At 44.1% G+C, this 19,786-nt stretch overlaps 1 protein-coding gene across 1 annotated transcript; it reads left to right on the top strand.

Moving 5' to 3' along the window:
- Positions 1-827: 827 nt before the first annotated feature.
- Positions 828-13,214, top strand: LOC142564300 (uncharacterized). The gene is made up of 5 exons (XM_075675250.1): positions 828-1,457; positions 2,114-2,158; positions 2,245-2,934; positions 6,062-6,286; positions 8,719-13,214. The coding sequence occupies exons 1-5, from the start codon at positions 1,149-1,151 to the stop codon at positions 8,758-8,760; spliced, it is 1,311 nt and encodes a 436-aa protein (XP_075531365.1). The 5' UTR covers positions 828-1,148; the 3' UTR covers positions 8,761-13,214.
- Positions 13,215-19,786: the final 6,572 nt, after the last annotated feature.

Here is a 19,786-nt window from a genome sequence, read left to right as displayed (position 1 = left end):
CTTTTTTCCCTCGAATTGAGGGGTCAGTGTGATCCATTATGCTCATGTATGGTGTGGCTGTCTACTTCAGGCATCATAATGTGACGCCTGATCATTGGAATGACTGTAGGGACATGTTTGTTTTTTAACAGCTTTTGTGGCTATGAGCAAGCCCTAAACAAAATATCTTCCTGCATATGAGGAAGTCTTATGCATGCACCAAAAATATGCTAAAAATGTTTTTCTTGTGTTCAATCTTGGCAGCACATTTAGAACAATTTGGCCATCGGAAGGTGAGCTTTGCCAGTCGTATGTAAGGTAAATAACTGCTATTAGTTCGTGTTATCACTTTCCACCATCGTATTGCCAGGCACGGTAGGCCTTTTGTTTGCTATTGCTTGAGCACTTGGTTGATATGTCTTATCAGCTAGCATTTACTTGGGTCTTGGTAGGCTGAATCTTGCGGGCACCAAAGTCACTAATATGTTTATTGTTATGAGTTCAGTGATGTATCATATTTGAACATGAAAACTTTGTATCATCGATTCTCCTAAGCTCTTCTCATGCGCTGACTTTTGCAGTAGCTACGAGTATTTCTTGGAGCTTGTGGAAAGCTCCGTTACGTTACGGAATAATGGTACCCTGAAGTTCACATATATTACGACTACCATTTTTCGCCTACAGTCCATTTCACTGGTAGAAAAAATGCGTTTGGTGCTTTATTTTTAAGCGCCTTTACATTAGCCTGTTACGGTGCAGTTTCCAACTAGCAACAATCATCCGCTAGGTTTACTTTCTTTTTTTGTGTGGCTCAAGTGCAGAACACTGATAAGCATTTGTATTTTCGTTACGAACTGCTAGCGCTTTATGTAGTTCAAGATGTCTAAATTTGGCGAAGTTGAAAGGGGCAGCACGTAGACAGACCCTGGCCGCCCGCGAACGAGCCAACGGCATGCAAATCCAGTTGAGAATCCAACGCTAGTCGCAAAGTTTGTTGTCATGGCCGTGAATAGGTGAAAGGCGTGAAACCTCGTTTAGCGTCGGCGACCTCGTTTCGGGAACAGCCGTGACGTTTCGCTTTTCCTGAAAGGGTTTTCTGCACGCTTTTCTCGACAAAAGTGAAGTGAACCTTCTCGAAAGCGGGGGCGACGACCAGCCCAACGCGTGCCATGGCGTCGTCGAAAGTGCGTGAGCAGGTGGAGTCTTACTTTCGCGAACTAAACTACGCTTCGTCGAGGATCGTTGAAGACATGTCAATCATTCGGCAAGCGCACGGCGACGACTGGGATCGCATATCGGAAAAGAAGAAAACGGAGATCGCCTGGGACGCGTTGGTCGGCCCGGATATTAAAGAGAAGTACAACTATTATCCGAAGCAGTATGCCGAAGTTGAAGTGTTTCCCGTCATCGGCCTCAACACGGGCGACAGAATGATATCGGACGAGGACGCTACGAATGCAAGGACTACAAAGACAGGGGTGAGTTATGCTGTGTCGTCGCCTGCCCTACTTTTAATTGCTCGTCATCGCTAGACTTTCCCATTAGGAAGTAGACTATAAGAGATGTCACGCTTGCTTGAAGATATCCAAAGATCTTTCGCATGTACTGATGCTTAATAGTATCTCTGTGCTGTTGTGTTTTTTAGCCATTTTAGCCAGTTAAGGCCCTGAAGCATGCAACCTCTGAGAAATTTCGTGTTGGTGACGTACGTCGTTTTAAAGCAGATTTTCGCGGGAGACGTTAATTAAGCGATATGTAGCTGGGCTACGTGTGCTATAGCCAGTGGCAGTTGACCAGATGGCAATCAGCCAGACCTACATTCCGTCAGCCGGTCTTTCGCAGCTCAAGGCCGAAACGGCGGAATAAAATGTCGATATTGCGTTCTTTAGTTTTGAAGGCTCCCGTCAAGTGGTTCGCGCTCGTACCATGAAGCCTTCTGTTTAGATTTTCTGTTCAAGTTATGTATAAACTCTGTAATTAGCCGATTTTGTTTTGTGAATGTGCCTTCGCAGGCGGTTGCTTTTAACTAGCGCGCGATTTGTTGGCCGATGTAGAAAGTATGTCCTCTCATGATTGTGACGGATGCAAGCTTTTTGTGATATAGATTGTGTAATAATTCGTTTTCTTGTGACAGTGCTGGCGAGACGAGCATTCTGCTCCGTTCAATTGGGAAACCCAGGTATGTAGTCCCCATTTCACGACTGCACATTGAATTTTGTTGTATGCGTCATATGAAATTGTTTTTAATTTGACGATTATTTTCAGAGTCAGCTCAACATGCGTATTTTTGACTCAGTCGATGAAGTTGATCGGAAAGATGGTACAGAGGATTCTGTCACAGACGTACCGGTGAATGAACAGCAAACCTGTGGCCTGGCTTCCCAGCAAGCCACTGTTGCTCCATGCTCTGCTGAAAGTAAAAATTTGGGGAGTACAGCTGTCAAGGTAGATAACAATGTTAACAATGGAGTCGGTGCTGTGAAAACCAGCACCTTCAAGCCCTGCCTGGTGAGCAGCAGTGCCTCCGAGCCCAACGTCGGCAGAGTGGCCAGCCCAAAACCTGACACTTCAACCAACACTCTGGACGGTTCAGGCCTCAAGCACGTCAAATTCAGCAACGGCGTAGAGTCGAGAGTTCCGCCGGCTGCACAGAATCGAGGCGAGTCGAGGGCTGTCGTTGGTGGAAGCCTCCCGAGAGTGATTCACGCGGATCCCAAGGTTCAGGCCAGCAGCAGTGCCACCGAAGCCAAAATTCTGGAGCCAAGGCCTCCTCCGCCATCGAGGTCGCAGGAATCTGTGTGCTCGATCACATCGCGGGGATCTTCGAACCCTCCGACTCCCGTGGAACGGAAGGGACGTCGAAGGGCCCCGACACCACCGAAGGCTCCTCCTCCGGACCCACCTCGGCCAAAAACGGCGCCACCCAAGCCACCGGCTGCAGCCATACATAACCAGGTGACTGACTTTACTCCTTGCCTTTTTTTTAAGCCAGCAGCCTTTCTTTCAGTTCATTCGGCCAACTTCTTGTTCAGTTGGGTCGTTCACCGCCGATGCAAAGGTGCTGTTCCAAGGGGCGCATGCTCTCGTGCAACCGAGTTGCGGGGCGCATTCGCCACTAAATGGCAGCTATTAGAGCTCTTCAAAGCGCTATACTGCCGCTACAGATGAACTGGCGAATGTCTGTGTTCTTTACGGAATTACGCAATTAAACAAGAAAAGCTGTCTAAATATTCTCATTTGAAGAAGTGTGTGTCATCAAATGCACCATTCCTTTAACAAAACAAGTAGTTTTATAGAAACGTTGGGCTATTTGCTTTTACTGACAATCATTGTCAGTGGTTTCTGCACAAATTTTTCTGCACATCCTAAGCTAGACTATTTTTCGTGTTTACGTTATTATAATTTAGAACTGGGACAGCGTGGGGATGCTTCGTGAGCCAGAGCCATATATTTGGAACATGCATAGAGGGACCGAGGAACATTTTAAAACTTGTCAAATAACCCAGTATCCTTGTGAATATCTGAGCTGGAGAGCTTCTGTACATGCAGCAGGGTCTGGAAGTTGGCATACCAGTAGCCGCAGACAGACTCAATCCAGTCAGTATGTTAAACAAAAGGCATTCTAATAGCACTGACTTGAGCTGCAGAGCCCTGCTAATAGTCGAGAGTTCCCTCTTGCACTTGACCACGCTCCCCTTTTCTTGTCCTGCACGCACCACGCTTACAATAAAGACAACATCCCTGACCGTGCAGCGCAGTTAATCACAGAGTTCAAGTGGGTTCAGTTTTTGTATAGACCTTGTTATAATAAAACAACTTCCTGGTTGCTTTAGCTTGCAGGATTGAATGTGACTATCTGAACTTCTGAAGACCTCCACGATCTCTGCGACCTCCCATAGCTATTGGGGTGAGGTCTCAGAATGCATGATCATGACGTCGCCTCCCTTAACTCAGTAGTTGGTCTTGTGGCTGCTAAATGGGCAGATCGGAGTTGCAGCAGATAATACTTCTGATAGCTTCCAGCAGCTGTCTGTTGGGAGCTTCCGGCAGGCATGTCGACAAGTGGCATCCGCTCATCTCGAGTTGCTGATGACATCAACCTGTCGTATCGTATTAGTAGTGAGCTGACGTCCAAGGAATCGGTTGGCAGGCATAGAAAGGCATGTTTCTACATTGTCCGTCTCAGTGAAAGTTAGAGGCCTGATTTGATGACTGCTGCCATCTCTGTCAGCATTGCCGTAACTGCTTCAAAGTTGAGAGAGGCTCTCCTGAGAATCTTATGCAGTGGAGTCTTCACTGATCGGACCTGCCGCTCCGTCATCCACCCCCACAAAGGGGCATTTGGCATGATAAACTCCCATGCGATCCTGTTGACGCTGAGATGTGACATCCTTCTATGCAAAGATGTGATATAGCCAATTTAAGTCATCTGATGTTTTTTGAAAGGTCTGTGCTTTTTTCGAACGAATAATGCTAGGCAGTCCTCTTCGGTCTATGAACTGTCATAAGCAGTCTGAATGCTTTCGATGTCATGCTGGAGGTGAGCTCAAAGTGAATCATTCAGGAACAACACGCATGAAAAGCGTGACATAACACTTCCATGGCTTGCGTCCGTGCTAAGAGTGGGCCGGTGAATTTCACACCAACCACTATATACCAGATAACACCAACCAGGTGTTATCTGGTGACTTGATTAAGGTGCAATTGGAGCACTTCCTGCTGTGGCTGTGAAAAATTTGCACACATAGCAGCCATGTATCACCTTGGTTAGAATACACGCTTGGCAAATCCAGTAGAACTCTCAGCTGCATGAGCGTTTCACCTACATCACCACCACCGCCATGCAAGGCCTGGTGATGAGCTCTTGACCACCTGGGTTGAGTAATAATGATTTGCTGGGAGTATAATTGGGTGCTTCACTTCTTGCGGTGAATTCATGTAAGATAAACCTTGTAGTGTCTAGCTTGGTCTTCATGAAGTTAGTAGGCTGTCCACAGAAAAACTGAATTTGTCTTTAGCTGGATTCCAAGCTACCTGCTAGAACTTCGACTGATTTTTTCATGTAGTACTGCCATTTCCTAACTGCCAGATTCTTTCGGGCATTTTAAGGAATGCATCAGGTTGGCGTAATTCGTGGTTCATTTTCACGACACAGTTAGCCAATCATTTTGCTCAGAGCACCGTCCGTCCACCTTTTTTCTCTTCGTTTCTATGGTCTAATCGACACAGTGGCTATTGGCCAGATTTCTTTTGTTGCCACCATTGAGCAATGCCTTCGGCAGATGTAAAAACTAAGGAATTCCATCGCAGATAATACGGCAACACCTGGTAGCGGCGAATTATAATGTTATACTGATACTATGGCCTTGTGGCTGGAACACAATTCTAGTTCTATTTCCTGCTGTTACATGATAGTGACATTTGACAAAACAGTGCTAACATGGACAAGAACAAAAAAATAAAATAAAATGGGTGTACACACAAAGTGCTTGTGTGAGTACAATGCTCATCGAATGAAACACATCAGTATATAGGACGAGCTAAGTACTCGTGCTATTGCTTTTGCTGTCTCCAGTTTGCGGGATATTGGCATAATTTTAGTTCTTCCATTTAGTCAAAGACTCCATACCACCCTTAGTGCTGGAATGCAAATAGAGTCGCATTTGCACTCTTGGGTAAACACACGTAAGACTTCTAATTTAATGTTTCCCTGTTGTTTTTCATTCTGTCGGTATAGTGTCTCCCTTTCTTGGTCCTGTCAGTTTTAGCACTGCTCATGTTATGTATGAATGTTCACCACTTTGCTTGCTACTGCATGGTATTGATTTACTTCTATTATTTTAGGCACTGTGTAATTATTGCTGGTTTATTCTGTTACCTCTACCTGTCGTAGACTTAGACACCTCGCCCTTTTCATTTATTTCACTTATTTCAACTTTGCAGTGAGTTGCAGTGATATTTCAGTGATTTTGTAGTGTCTGCGCTTGTGAACCCATTATAGTTATAATTGGGTTCTCACTCCTGCGGTAGCCCCAAATAGTAATTTAGAAATAAAAATTGCTCTTGTTGTCCCACCATGCAGAAGCCTCCAGAAGCTCCTAGGAAGCATCCTTCGTCAAAGCCGCCGGCACCGCCTATACCCATGGTCAAATCCCCCACTCGAGAGGTAGTGCCCAGACCGACCGAGAAGGAGGCCCTTGTAGAGGTCACTCCGGTACGACCTCCAAGGCTTCCATCACCACCGAAAGATGATCCAAAAGACAGCACAAAAAGTCCCAAGGAACCCATGGCAGTTAGGTGCCCTGAGGTAGGATGCTACGTCAAAGTGTGAGATGGTTGCAAGGACATAAGCGGTTCATTCAGTAAAAGTAAAAGGAGCACATAATCATTAATGTCAATGACAGCATGGGTGGCACTGAAGTGTCTCTTGACTGTAAGTGCTCATGAGAATGAGGTTGGGAATTTTATTCCCAGCTTCATTCCAGTGGTGTATTGCACAGCATTTCTTGGTGGCGAAAATTCTAAACACTTCGCTGTGGCATCTCTCTAGCCCGTGCGACACTTTAAAATAGTAACTCCAAATGTCTGGTAGATTCGATTGCTGCAAGCTCATAGGTATTATCTATAAAGTACCAATTACAAATGCAGCTTAGAACGCATTTTAATGTAATTTCTATCTTCGTTAGAATGACAAATAGGAAAGTGCGGCACATATCAATGTAGATATGAGGGTAGGTCGCACTTGTAAACAATGTTATGCCACAAGTTTCGGCAATTGATTTCAGTTACGTGTGATGTCATTGGCTTGTATTACCGTTCTGAAGACATTTCAGCACTGCTTGCATTGAGTGCCTTGTACTGACTGCCCATGAAACGAACTTACAAGCTTCTTACCATTTACGGATTTCCAGTTTACTGGAGTGGTGGTCGGCAGTAGCAAACCTGGTGGCAACCAACTGGTGGTGGTTTGTTCAACTACAATGCATTCTAAAATTTATTTTGCCACATCAGTGCTGTTATCGAAGGGAAATCATAGATGTAAAGTATGTTAGTGATTATGCCACTACCAAAATTTTACACCAGTAGTTAGGTAGAAGATGTAAGCTGCAGTATTAGTTCTGCATGTTCTCTGGTTATACACTGTGTCACCATATGTCACTACCAATGTTGTTGCTGCCGTACACTTCTCCGGTTACCTGGTAAACCGTAAATGGTAAAAAGCTTATGGCCATGCAAAAATTCTCCTATGTCAGGATCATACTGCGTACTGGGCCACTGCCCAGCGAAGCGTTACAATGCTGTAGCAATGCACCGCTTTCCCGCCATACCAGCAGCAATCTAGCAGACAAAACAGGAGCAGAGAACATGGTAGAATGTGCACTAGTGTGCGTCACAGGTATGCGCGCTCATGTGATTATGACCCTTTACAAGCATGCCTCATACATACAAAATGCTCTTCAAAGTTGAAACCGCAGCTGGTCGTAACATACGAGTATATAACTAAAACAATGATAACAGGGTCAATAGCTACTGATTCAGCACAAAAATGGAGCCTCAAGAGTTTTTTTTTTCAATACTTCTGTAAACTTAATCAGTGAATCAGCAACTTGCGCATTAATGTTTTTGCTTGAAACAAAAGGTATGAAAAAATGTGAAACTAAAATGCGCTATCCTATCTGTGAAGGCTGAATGCACAGCCTCCGCATGCTTTGAGTTCTGGTCGAATGAAGGGAGACTTCCGTTGGCATTTCTAGTGACTACAAGACAACATGCGGGAATCATAAAGTGATAGATGACCTTTCTAGGAGCCTACATAAATAATTTGTGTGTTGGTGGCTATTAACCTGGGCTTCTTTAGGGAGCACAGATGGTATAGGGCAGGATATTCTCCAGGTGTAAAGGCCCTTAGCACAATGTAGACAGCTGTTCCAGGGTTTACGAGATGAACAGTACCTCCAGCTACTCGTGGGGGAAGCCTTTTAGCAGGATCTGAGACCTCATCATAGTTTGCTGAAAGTGTTCTGAAAGTCTCTGAAAGTCTCTGAAAGTCCTGAAGCTGTGGCAGCTCCAGAGCAAGTGGTTTGAGCTGCAGGGGAAATGGTCGAAGACTTCCCATTTTGGGACTGCAGTGGTGAGTCAGTGGCCATGGCATTACTGCTGCGTGCAAGGTTGTGGGTTCAGTTGCCAAACGTAGTAGCTACATTCAAAAGAGCACAAAATGGGAAAAAAAAAATGAAATGCCTCGTGACAAGGCTTCATGCTTCAGAGAAGCCTGTAGTTACATTTGAAGGTGTTTTTTTTTCTAAAATATACACAGATACTGAGCGTACTTCAGAGAAGTAGAATGTACACCTATCCAGTGACCTCGGTTGTTTGTCATGTACTTGGAACAAAATAACCTTAGTTGACTTTGTGCTAAAGATGCCCAACCTGTCTAGCTGACTAACTCTTCACTGCTCTTCAGTATAAATTGAGACCAGCTAGCTCAACACTCTGTTTCCCAAGCACCTAACCATGGGTCGAGCTAAACTGAAGCCAAACCTTGACTTTTTACTGCTACCCAGCAGTAAGTGAACTTACTTATGCAGTCGTGTTTTCTGAAAGTCATGTTAATTCGCACTGTTAAAAGGCTGTGCTGCCAATTCCACTTGTGCTTTCCAATCTGTTTTAGCACTTCACGTGAATCTGCGATGGAGAGCAAAGCCATGATTTTTACCATTCCTCTACCTCTCCTTTCAGGGGATTCCAAAGACTGGATTTGACTTTCTCGACAACTGGTAACGTGAATGCCACTAACCTGTCAACTGATACAATGGAACCCACTTGAGTGGACTTAATTATATATGCTGTAAACACAGTGTTCCACGACTCCGCTGTGGCTGCTGTATTTTTGTACTGGAGTTCAGGCAGTATTGGTATAGTCAGCTGATACTGTGCACTGCTCCCTGCCCCTCCCCTAAGTGTGCTGAATAATGATGAACTTCTTTTAGATGCGAAAATGGCTGTCTTTGTTAGTCAGTCCGCTCATATTAGACCTTATATCGATGTCACCATGGAAGTTGAGAAAAGACAGATGTTGTGCCTGTTTGACAACGTTCAAGGAAAGCGAGTTCCACGCTGAAATTTTGTTAAGTGAATTACGTTTGTGAGAAGTGCAGCTGTTGCTGTCTGAGGATTCAAGGCACTGTACTTTGGGATGATTCATTTAATTTTCCTTTCGTTTACATTTCGTCATTGGCTCGGGTGTCACCATTGTCACCAAGATCAGCCACATGGAGAATGAAAAGGTATGGAAATGAAAATGAGTCATTACATGATACTGTTTTAGTACCATGTAGGTGGTGGAGGAGCTTTCTCTTCAGTATGTCCTCACTGTCTTATACAAATTGTATAGGTGCTATACTTGGGTAAAGTGATGGCTGACCAGGTGTAGTGAAAATGTTGCCTCATGGCTTGCTTTGGCATGATGGTCAAACCCATTTTTATTAGTTTGCACTGCATTCTCTTAGAAGCTCCATTCAAGCTGCTGTCTTTCATTCTGCAATCTTGCCGTCTTGAGAAAAAAAGTTTTGGCAGCATCTACATGATTTTCAGCAGCTGCAGATCATACACAAATAGGTGCTAGTGTCATTTTACTGCGGTCGCCTATTGCTGGCTTACAACTGTCTTGTGCTCCATGGTGTGATGAGGGTTAAGGACATCCTTAGAAGCTCAGGGCTTAGCCCCAGGGACTAGGACAGAAAATGAAACGGATGGTCACCGAGTAAGACAAGGACTGCTGCTCACTCCAAGAGGGGTTGTGTGAACGGAGCCTAACATCTTCGTTGCACTTTCAAGCACGCTTCTGTTGATGCAGATTGAACTGGTTGCAAATTGCTCGCCATTACACATAACGCTCAAGCATGCTTAACGCTTAACCTGTTTTGCTCACATTTTTTGGGGGTTCAATCATAACCGGAGCGTCCCAAGTCAGGTTGAGTTGCCTCTAGGCAACTCTCAGCAGAGTTATCTTGAAGGTTTTGGAGCTCTTTTTGACACTGACCATTGGATGACGTATCAGGCTCGAGGCTCTGCCTTTTCTGAGTGCTGACTTTCATACTCGCCATGTGATCTAGCAGAAGAACAGGGGCCACATGCTCTGAAGATCACTTTTGGGGATGTCACCTTCAGTGTGAATTGACTAGCTAAAGAAGTGGATGGGATGTTGGTCGCTCTAGTAGGTCATCTGGTTGGTTTTCATGCAAAAGTGAGAGTGTCTTTGAATGTAATAGATTGAGAATACAGTCCAAGGTCTATGATCACATGTATTTGGAAGGAGAAACCGAAAAAAGAAACTTCCAGTCTAGCAAATGAACAAGAATGTGACATGCTGCTAGGAGACACTCACCGATGGACTGTTGCAAGTCTTGGCATTTTTCACATTTACTGCTGCTTCAAGTTGTCATTCATACAGCATGCAGTAAGCTGGAACTCTAAGCAAGCTAAGTTATGCTGGCATCATTGCTTTGCATTCCACTGGCATACTAATCTTATCATAATTTGTCTGCTGCTGGGGCTCATGGCTTGAGGTCATGGACGCATTACTCGAGCATTTATTGCTTTGAAATTGACAGACGAAGTGAGTCTCAGTTCTGGGGACAGAACTTACCAGCTGTGTTCACATATTTTTTGCATATCTGTAATATATATTTGTGTTATTTACCCTTGCAATTGCTGGTTGTGTAGTAAGCTTTCTGTGCTGTACAATTGCTGATTGTGTAGCAACTGTCTGTACTGTCTTAACAATAGGACAGTGCCATTGTCCTGCTCACTTGAACATACTTTCCTGTGCTTTTTTTAAATGCGTGGCTGACCTTATCTTGATGCAATATGAAAGTATTTACACTGTTTGAATGTAGGACTATTTTATATCATTGTGTTCTTTGTATTTACTTTATATAATACTCCTACAACAAAAATGTTCATATTGTGCTTCAAGATATTTTTATTTTTATATGGCTGCAGTAAATGTCTGCAGCATGCTTCGTGGGAAAATAGAATCCACCTTTATATAGTCTTAAAAGAACACTAGAGAGAAACAGTTAAGCCTAGTAAAGTATTAGCTTTAATTGCACTTCATTTAAAGGAAAGGAAGAATATCGGAAGACAAGGTGAAGGCCGACATCATTTTCTAGATCATTTTTTTTCTTTTGGGCTAATTCGTGTATAGAACCTAGCCAACTAGGCCAAGTCATTGTGTCGCTGGATTTTCTTTTTGAATTTGTTGTGAGTACTGTGGAACTTATGACGTCACAAAATAATTTATCCCGCTGTATTTGCTCATATTTAGAGCATTTTCGTGCATGAAAAGTTGAGAAAATGTAGAATGTCCAGGTCGTGTTTGTGCCCATTTCCAGTGCTCCGTAATCCTTCACTGTCAGTAAAGGATTGCCTATCCCTAAGCAAACACTGCCAAGATCTGTGATGTCACAGGGAATATCAAGATGTTGTTACCACTTGGTTCATTTTTGTATCCTTCCTGATGGTTTTACTCAAGACAAGACGGACCTATCGTATATTCACAAGAGATAATATTTGCCACTAAAGCTTGACCTAATGCATTTCTTTAACATAACTTTAAGGAGCATACACATCTAACTAGGTCACTGTGAATATCTTATGAATAGGTACACAGTGACCCCAATTGGGAATGGAGCTCTATCTGCGGCATGGGGGAAGGAAATGAACTAGGAGAGAGCATTTTGTCATCCAACCAGCCTTGGCGAGCTCACTCACCGAGAAGCCATTTTTTTCCCTCACCGTATCAGCCCAATACGTTGCCTCTGAGACTTGTGTTGGCCAGGAGTGTATGGTTCCTAGTAGTTTTTAACAGATGTGCACTTGTTGGGCTGTTGCTGTAGCTCTGCCTGCAGAGCAGGAGCACTAAAACCTATCACACACTCTGACATGATGACAACATGTTGGGCTGATGTGTTCGGCTTCAATTCTGTTGCTTGATGCTGTCTCCTAATTCTTTCCTTCCTCCATGATCTGCTGCACTGACTCTGGCCCTTGCACCATTAAACATCAGATATTCATTCTGTTCCTCTGACATTCAAAGAACATTGTGTTGAGGCTTACTGGCTCATTATAATAGAAGTAGAGTTTAATGGCCACATAATTGAAGGGAGCCTCATGTGGTGCATGTAACCATCTGCACAACTTCATTTCCCTGATTCTGTGACATTCGCTATCCGAGTGCAATGTTTGGAGTTGAAATCTGATCATTGGCAGCTGCATTTTGACAAGGTTAGATTGCAGAAGAGCCCACATACTGATATTTGGTGTGTGTTAAAGAATTTCAGTCGATCAAAACATGGTGCAGAGTATTCTGCTATGGTGTTTTTTGTAGCTGGCTGCACTGCGTTTGGATGACATACCTCGATGCAGGTGAGAAAATCGAGCCCTTTGGCCTGCAGCATAATGCTGCCATCAGGCATAACCAGAGCATATGTAACACTAACAGTGCCCTCGTTTTACCATATGTAGTTTAAGGGCATGCATCATTTCTTTTAGAAATGTGAATGTGACTAGCCGTCTCTGGAAATTTGCGAGAGATACAAAAAAAGCACTTGGGCATGTTTGGGTCCAATGCGGCAGATTTTTGTCATACTTGAATACTGGAGTGCATTCTCTTGTTCCCAGTTTTGTCACCATGTGCAATGTCATCATGATTTTGATTTTTGTGTCTAGTTTAAGGTCTATCTTTCGTGACCAGGTATGACGAGTGCAAGATCACATGTTCAAGCTAATGCTTGTAACAGGCATTCTGCTTTGCTCTTTCCTGCTTGTGTTTTATTGTCCATGATAATAAATGGTCATGTTATGGGAAGGAAGTGTATGTCACAGTTGAGGCAGCTCAGACCAGACTGCTTTTACACAGTGTTTGGCTATTCCAACCAGTGCTATCTTGGGCTGCTTAAGTTGATCGTGCCTGCCTTGCTTTCAATCAGTGCACTGTATGTCAGTATAGTGGCATCTGCCTTGTTGTGTGTCCATGCAAAGGAATTGACGCTGCTGTACTTCCCTCCATCGCTTTTGCAGCAGGGCTTCATTTCCAATGCAAATGTCCTACATTAGACCCTGTGGAGCTTTCTGCAGCCATTTCTGCAGCTACACTTGCAGCACTTGAAATTGAATTTTTTTCTCACCTTGTCAGCTTTTCTTGCAATAAATTCTTTTTTGCATTCTCTTGCTGAATGTTATTTGTATCTATTTCTGTAGCGACTAAGGTAGCAGTGTTACGAGGTGTTCAATTTAAGGTAATGCTGTTAATGCATACAGTTGTTTTTTGTTGGGGTGGGTGAATATCAGCGTTTTCGAATGCGAACTAAATATGAATAGAAAGTAACAGATATCTACATATCGAATCGAATATAGAATAGTAAAATGCAGACGCATATATTTGCGTCAGGAATATTTCAGTATATTTAGGTGCCATGGCCTGAACTAACGCAAGAAAAACATCTATAGAAGGCAAGGGATCAGTTTTATACACAAGATCAGTAATTGTCATTAAAACCTGCACAAATAGCCTCAACACATTTCAAGCCTGTTGCAAACAACTCTTCCGGGAATAAATGGCTGCTGTAAGACTATAGCTTTCCAAGAACGCTACTAAAAGGTTTCCAAAGAAAGATCAGAAGTTGTGAAAAAAGAAAGCTGCTGTAATACTTGTTTGCCATAGACATGTAAAAGGGCTCATTGCAAGGAAAACACTGGTTGTAGCTTAAAAGAACTGCTACATACATGACTAGACTACAAAAACACTAAATTACATAATACAAGCAAAAATGACGTCATGTAGGGCCTGCAGGCTTCCACTGTGGAATCGAAAACAAAGCTTGCATTATCCATTTTGTTTATTGCTCTGAAAAATTTCGTTGCAATTTCATTCCCGATAATTCGCAATACTTTGTTTAGCAAATGGGGAACAGTAATTAGATTTTCACAGTTGGTTATGAATTATTTGGTTAGTTTCCAATATAAGTTAACAGTCAGTAAAACCTGCACTTTGCTCCGTTATACCGAAATGTCGTTATATTGACATTTGATTTTTCATGCGTTACGTACAGTCGCCGATGGATCTGTCTTTCACGAAGGAACCTCAAAATTTTCCGCATCCTGGGCAATCGAAAAAAGGCAAATTGGAATGAGATAAATAAACCATTTTGTTGAATTGGAGAGTGCGACGAAAAACACTGGTTCATGCCGTGTCGACGATATTTTCACATCGGTGGTACGAAGCGAAGCCAGCCACGCTTTCGCATGCACCCAGGTAGCACAAAAGAGATACGTAACGTTTTCGTAGCGTTTATCCAAGACGATAAAAACGGGTTAAAGAAGACACGAATGAGAGAACTTCGGCGGGAAAACGTCGGATATCTCTGCTAATGTCCGGCTTAATTACTTTCTTAAGACGATCTAGAACAGGTCTGCAAGACGTATTCGAAAAGCTGGTCTAGAAATAGGATTGGGAAAGACACAAGTAATCCTTTTGCCAAAACTATTCGTAACCAATTTCTAAACGTTTTTAGGACGTTATCAAAAAGCTGGTCTAGAAGCGGTCTTGAAAGGTTTACGATCATCTGAAGCTAATTTTCGCGGGTGACGGGCACGATCAGACATCGTTGTTCAAAACACGCGTTTAGTTTCGCCTCACGCGACTGGCCTATGCCGCGCAGACGTCGTCAGCCGCACCCGTTGGCACGGCCTAGGCCAATCGCGTGAGGTGAAACTGATCGGGCGTTTCGAACAACGATCTCCAATCGCGCCCCAGATGAGTAGAAGCGTCGGTGTTGACTGTAAGAACCATGGCGCAGTGCCAAGCACTGTTCCCCGCATGGCCGGCGCATCGTCTACCAAGTCGCACGAAAATGAGCCTGTTAGGAATAATAAATCCTTAATACCGCCTTTAGTAAGCTACGATGCTTACAACCACAATGGGAACGACCTCCTGCAAAGAACAAATGGCCACGTCTTGGCAGGTGGCCAGACCAAGCCCTTCATGCCAAGAGTGCATGAAATGAGAACATTGTGACAAAGCAAGAACACTTTATTAAAATGTAATGCTTATGCAAGGTTCGAACAAACTGTGTGAGAAATGCAAATAGAAATAAAAGTACATCAACCATGACAAAAGTCGCAGAAAGGATTCGTAATGAACTCGAAAGTGAACATTCACTAGCACATAAACAAAATTCCAAGTACACATACAAAAATGAACAGAAAAACCTGGAGTGTACTAAAGTGTCTAATTTATCATAGTAAAGTGCGCGTGCTATTAGATGGACTAGAGTTACGCAGAAGTGACATCGGAGCGAATGGAAGAAGTAGACTGAAAAATGCAAGAGTATGAATTGGATGGTAACTGCCTCCAAGCAATGTTACCAGTCATCTAGAAGCTTGAAAAGAGCACAAAGAGAAATACCACCGCATACCATCATAAAACAATCCTGTGACAGAAATAAAAAAAATGGGAACAATGCAAAATTGGAAATATTGCCTTTAGGATATGTCAAAGAAGGTAATGGCGAGAAAAATAACCATACAACAAAAAAGCAATAAAGTGAAATTAGTACAGAATACTTAAACGGGGGATTCAGTGTAACAAGTGAACACTACTGTAGTACAGCGAACGATGAGACAGTAATGCTGCATCTTGCCACTCCAGAACGTGAGAAATGAATATGCAAGCCTCATATTAGAAACTTACATAAACATGGAAATAAAATGGAATGCACTGGAAGCTGCATTTGTGTAACAAAGGAAGCAATGGTCATAATAAATAGTAAGTGTTTTATCTAAAAAGCCCTTTACAAGAGGCAAAGTTGTACCTCTCTGGCAAAAATAAAGTTGCAACGAATAACTTGCAAACCAGCAAATACATTAATTAGCACACTGACATGTCACACTTTGCGCACATCTCCAGTCTCCTAAAGTAAAAAAAAAGCACTCTGAATGAGAAAAACATTTAACACATGTAGCCCAGAGCAAATTCTTTGCCAGTTCACTCACACTTTCACATCCAAAAACATTTGCCACAAAGTCCAGGCACAGTTCCACTGATGTTTACCAATTCACCCCCACTTTCACGTCCAAAAATATTTGGCACACAGTCCAGGCAGAGTTTCATAGATAAACAGCTTGAGAGCACCCTACTGATTATTGTGCAGTCCCGCTGCTGGAAATAGAACTGCCGCACATGCTGGTAGTGGTTTCAATCTAGACACAATTGCTGCCCTGGACAGGTATGTTCAGATATCTGCACTGGTGCTCCATTTTGTCGAAGTAGACACATTGATGCACTACGCTGGTAATTGAAATGTTTTGAATGCACAAGTATTGGCTTCACCAGAGAGACTTGCCCACATACCACCACTGGCATATATATGCACTTGCTCTTCACTCAGTAGCATTGAACTTAAAGTGTTCCCTATGTGGGAGCCATGTGTAAAACCGGTGTCACACGACCACTCTCGATCGCGATCAAGCACGATCCGGATCGAAATTATCGATGCGACTGGCTCACTCTCGTAGCTTGCGCAGAGGAGCCATCACGACCGAGAAATTCGATTTGTAACGGACTGGATAGCGGCTAAAATAAGAGCCCCGTGTGAAACCGGTATCAAATAATGCAAAGACGTACGCTAGGAAAATATGTTGCACAAGGACAAAAAACTGCGACATGCCCTGTTGTGCGAAGCGCGCGAACAGAACACATGTATATATATATATATATATATATATATAAAACTGCGAGAGCGCTTCGCGAACTCCATGCGCACACATGGCACCCGCACGAACTCGGCAGGCCGCCGTAAAGCGCGAAGGGCGCACAGCGTACATTCCAACACATGTCCCAAACTGCAAACAATCGTACTACCTAAAGCATACAAGTTATTTTATACCAAGGGCATACTCGACTCACGTATGCAGTATGCACAAGCGAGTTATGCAGCATACATGCTGTATCCATTCGCCAAATAGTAAAATTGATAACAAGCACAAAGCTACAAGGGACTCAATACATTACTACCATTTGAGGCGTCAAATAAAATCGAATTTGGCCGTTTCATATATTGGACAGAATATATGGACACATGTGGTACCCGGTAATACCATGAAATACCCATCACGTGGGTAAAGGGGGCGAAAACACAATCGGGAACCTGAAGCTCAAACGATAAAAGCACGGTATGGTGCACGCAAAATTCTGTCAGTGCGCTGTAGCGCGAGGGAAGAAAATAGGGCGAGCACTTGACCTCACCTTTTGGGATACCGCACTAGTAGTGAATCATTAAAGAAAAGCCTGTTTGAACCAGTTCCCTTGTCTGCAACACTCTTGCTAAACGGGAGACTAAAATACCACGATGATGGCTCTATTGCGGAGATCGGCAAGGTGCGCACAGACAGAAATTTTGCCGCCTTTCTTCGCATTCTGCAAAATGCTTTCTTGTTAGGATCACGCATAGCGGCCGACCCCGGCGCTAGGGACACACAGGCACGATTTCGTCCCTCTAACTTTCGTCCTTATACTGCCCTTAACGCCTTAATTACAGCGTCAGTGAAAAGGCGCCTCACATAACATGACAATGAACTTGAAGAGCTGATTAGTGCCCTCCACTCCGCGCCCTCCAATTGAAAACACTACTGATTTCCAAATTAAACTACACAAACAGATCGCACAACCCAAACTAATCACAGAACGTCGTTTTCTTGACGGCAAAACCCTGCAACACTTACATGACAAAGGGCAGCGGCAGCACATTCAGAACAGCCGCTATCATACCACAGCGCAATGCAAGTGCGATAACGTTATTATGCCCGGCTCAAACAGATCGCACAACCCAAACTAATGACAGAATGTAGTTTTCTTGACAGCAAAGCACTGCAACACTTACATGACAAAGGGCAGCGGCAGCACATTCAGAACAGTCGCAAACAGACCATAGTGCCATGCGAGTGCGATAACGTAACTATGCCCGGCTTCACGAATAACGTGGCCGCCTTGATCACATAACAATTGAAAACACTACTGATTTCCAAACTAAAACCACACAAACATATCGCACAACCCAAACTGATCACAGAATATCGTTTTCTTGACAGCAAAACACTGCAACACTTACATAGCAAAGGGCAGCGGCAGCACGTTCAGAACAGCCGCAAACACACCACAGTGCAATGCGAGTGCGGTGACGCGACGACGCCATGACGACGCGACTATGCCCCGGCTCGCCCGGCTGCCCGGCATCACGAATCACGTGGCCACCTTGGTCACATGATTTGACGACGGTATCGCCACCTTGCGCAAGGTTGGATCGCGTTGATGGGTTGTTGAATATTGTAGAAGCCGCTAAAGAGGCTGACGCGCCGTGGCGTGGCGGTGGCGTTTTGAGTCGTTTGCAAAACGTATTCACCCCTCGTTTTTAAGCTGTCTGGCTTCCAACGTTATCAAAACGTATTCACCCCTCGTTTTCAAGCTATCTTGTTTGGAACGTCTTTGATGCGTCGATTTTGGTCAAAAATCCGTTTCAGACGTTGAATCCCTTAATACGACGTTTTCAAGACTTTGTGTGCTACCTGGGCACTCCGCCCCTGCGGCTGATAGCGTCGCCCGCAGTGGGACCACACTATCATGAAAAGCGCTGGCAGCGGAGAGTGAGTGCTTCGTCAGCCTCTCGCTTGACCGTCTCTGAAACTCGAGATAACGCAACATCCAGCACTATACACGCTGGAAGACGGCGCACGATACTACGCCATCTCGGCTCGCCCCGTCTTTGCACACGTGGCAGATTACCTCTGAAGCAGGGCGCGCGGGCTGGGTATGCGCACAGCCACGCTGACAGCCCTGCACAGGTAACCACGGCCGCACTGGAAAAGGAAACGCGCGGCAACCTGCCGCACTCTTCCTTGTCTTCAACACTCCCCTCCCCACACCATTTCCCCTTGCTCGCCGGGAAGACGGTGCCTATCAAGTCACGGCTGACCCTCGCAAGATTTCACTCTCACCCAAAACATGCAGAGCGCGAGGCGCGATAGGCGATAGGATCTTATGGCAATTGGACTTTATACGGAGCATGACGCTGCTCTGCTTCGGCGGTCGCTGTTGGTCGCGTGGCACGCGATTGAAGAGGTGCGTTCGCAGCAGCCGCTCGTAGTTCAAACACTCGACCATCTGCGTGCGCGGTAGTTTCCATTTATGGTCTCGGCATTCCTCGCGGCGGCATTAAAATTTCGTTATATTGATTGAGGTTCAATACAGACATGTGGTATGGACAAGAAGTTATAAAAAAGTTAAGTATTTCGTTATACCGAGAATTTCGTTAGATTGAAGCCAAGTGGTAATCAACCACTCACCGTGAAATTAAGGACAATGTAGTTTTGAAGCAACTCGTACATTATTAGTATCAACAGATTTAGTGTTCCTTTGTACTGCCCATTTAAACTAGATTAGTTAATTTTGGGTGGCCGTCTGCAATTCTCGTTTTAGTCTCTAAGAAGGCGAACTTATGCTCCGCTCGATCATTCAAACATAGACGCCACTGGTGACCTTCGAATTCAGTGATGGCGGACTGCGTACGGCGGTAGCATAAAATTATGTTGCATCGCTAGGAATTGAACCTTAGATAAAGGTAAGTAACGTATTTACTTATAGGTCTATTTATTATAAAAAATCCGCATTCGCTCTATAGCTAGCATTGCAATAGCTAGGGCAGAGGCACCAATAAATAAATCCAAACGTTTATTATTTACAAAGGTGGCA

Source organism: Dermacentor variabilis, chromosome 11 (assembly GCF_050947875.1).
Source record: "Dermacentor variabilis isolate Ectoservices chromosome 11, ASM5094787v1, whole genome shotgun sequence".
Taxonomy (NCBI): domain Eukaryota; kingdom Metazoa; phylum Arthropoda; class Arachnida; order Ixodida; family Ixodidae; genus Dermacentor; species Dermacentor variabilis.
The sequence above is the reverse complement of the archived record's forward strand: the minus strand, read 5'-3'. Positions and strand labels throughout refer to the sequence as shown.

Coding starts and splice junctions, on each gene's coding strand:
- LOC142564300 (XM_075675250.1), top strand. CDS start 1,149: ATGGCGTCGTCGAAAGTGCGTGAGCAGGTGGAGTCTTACTTTCGCGAA. Junction 1,458..2,113: donor CAAGGACTACAAAGACAGGG/GTGAGTTATGCT, acceptor TTCTTGTGACAG/TGCTGGCGAGACGAGCATTC. Junction 2,159..2,244: donor CGTTCAATTGGGAAACCCAG/GTATGTAGTCCC, acceptor GATTATTTTCAG/AGTCAGCTCAACATGCGTAT.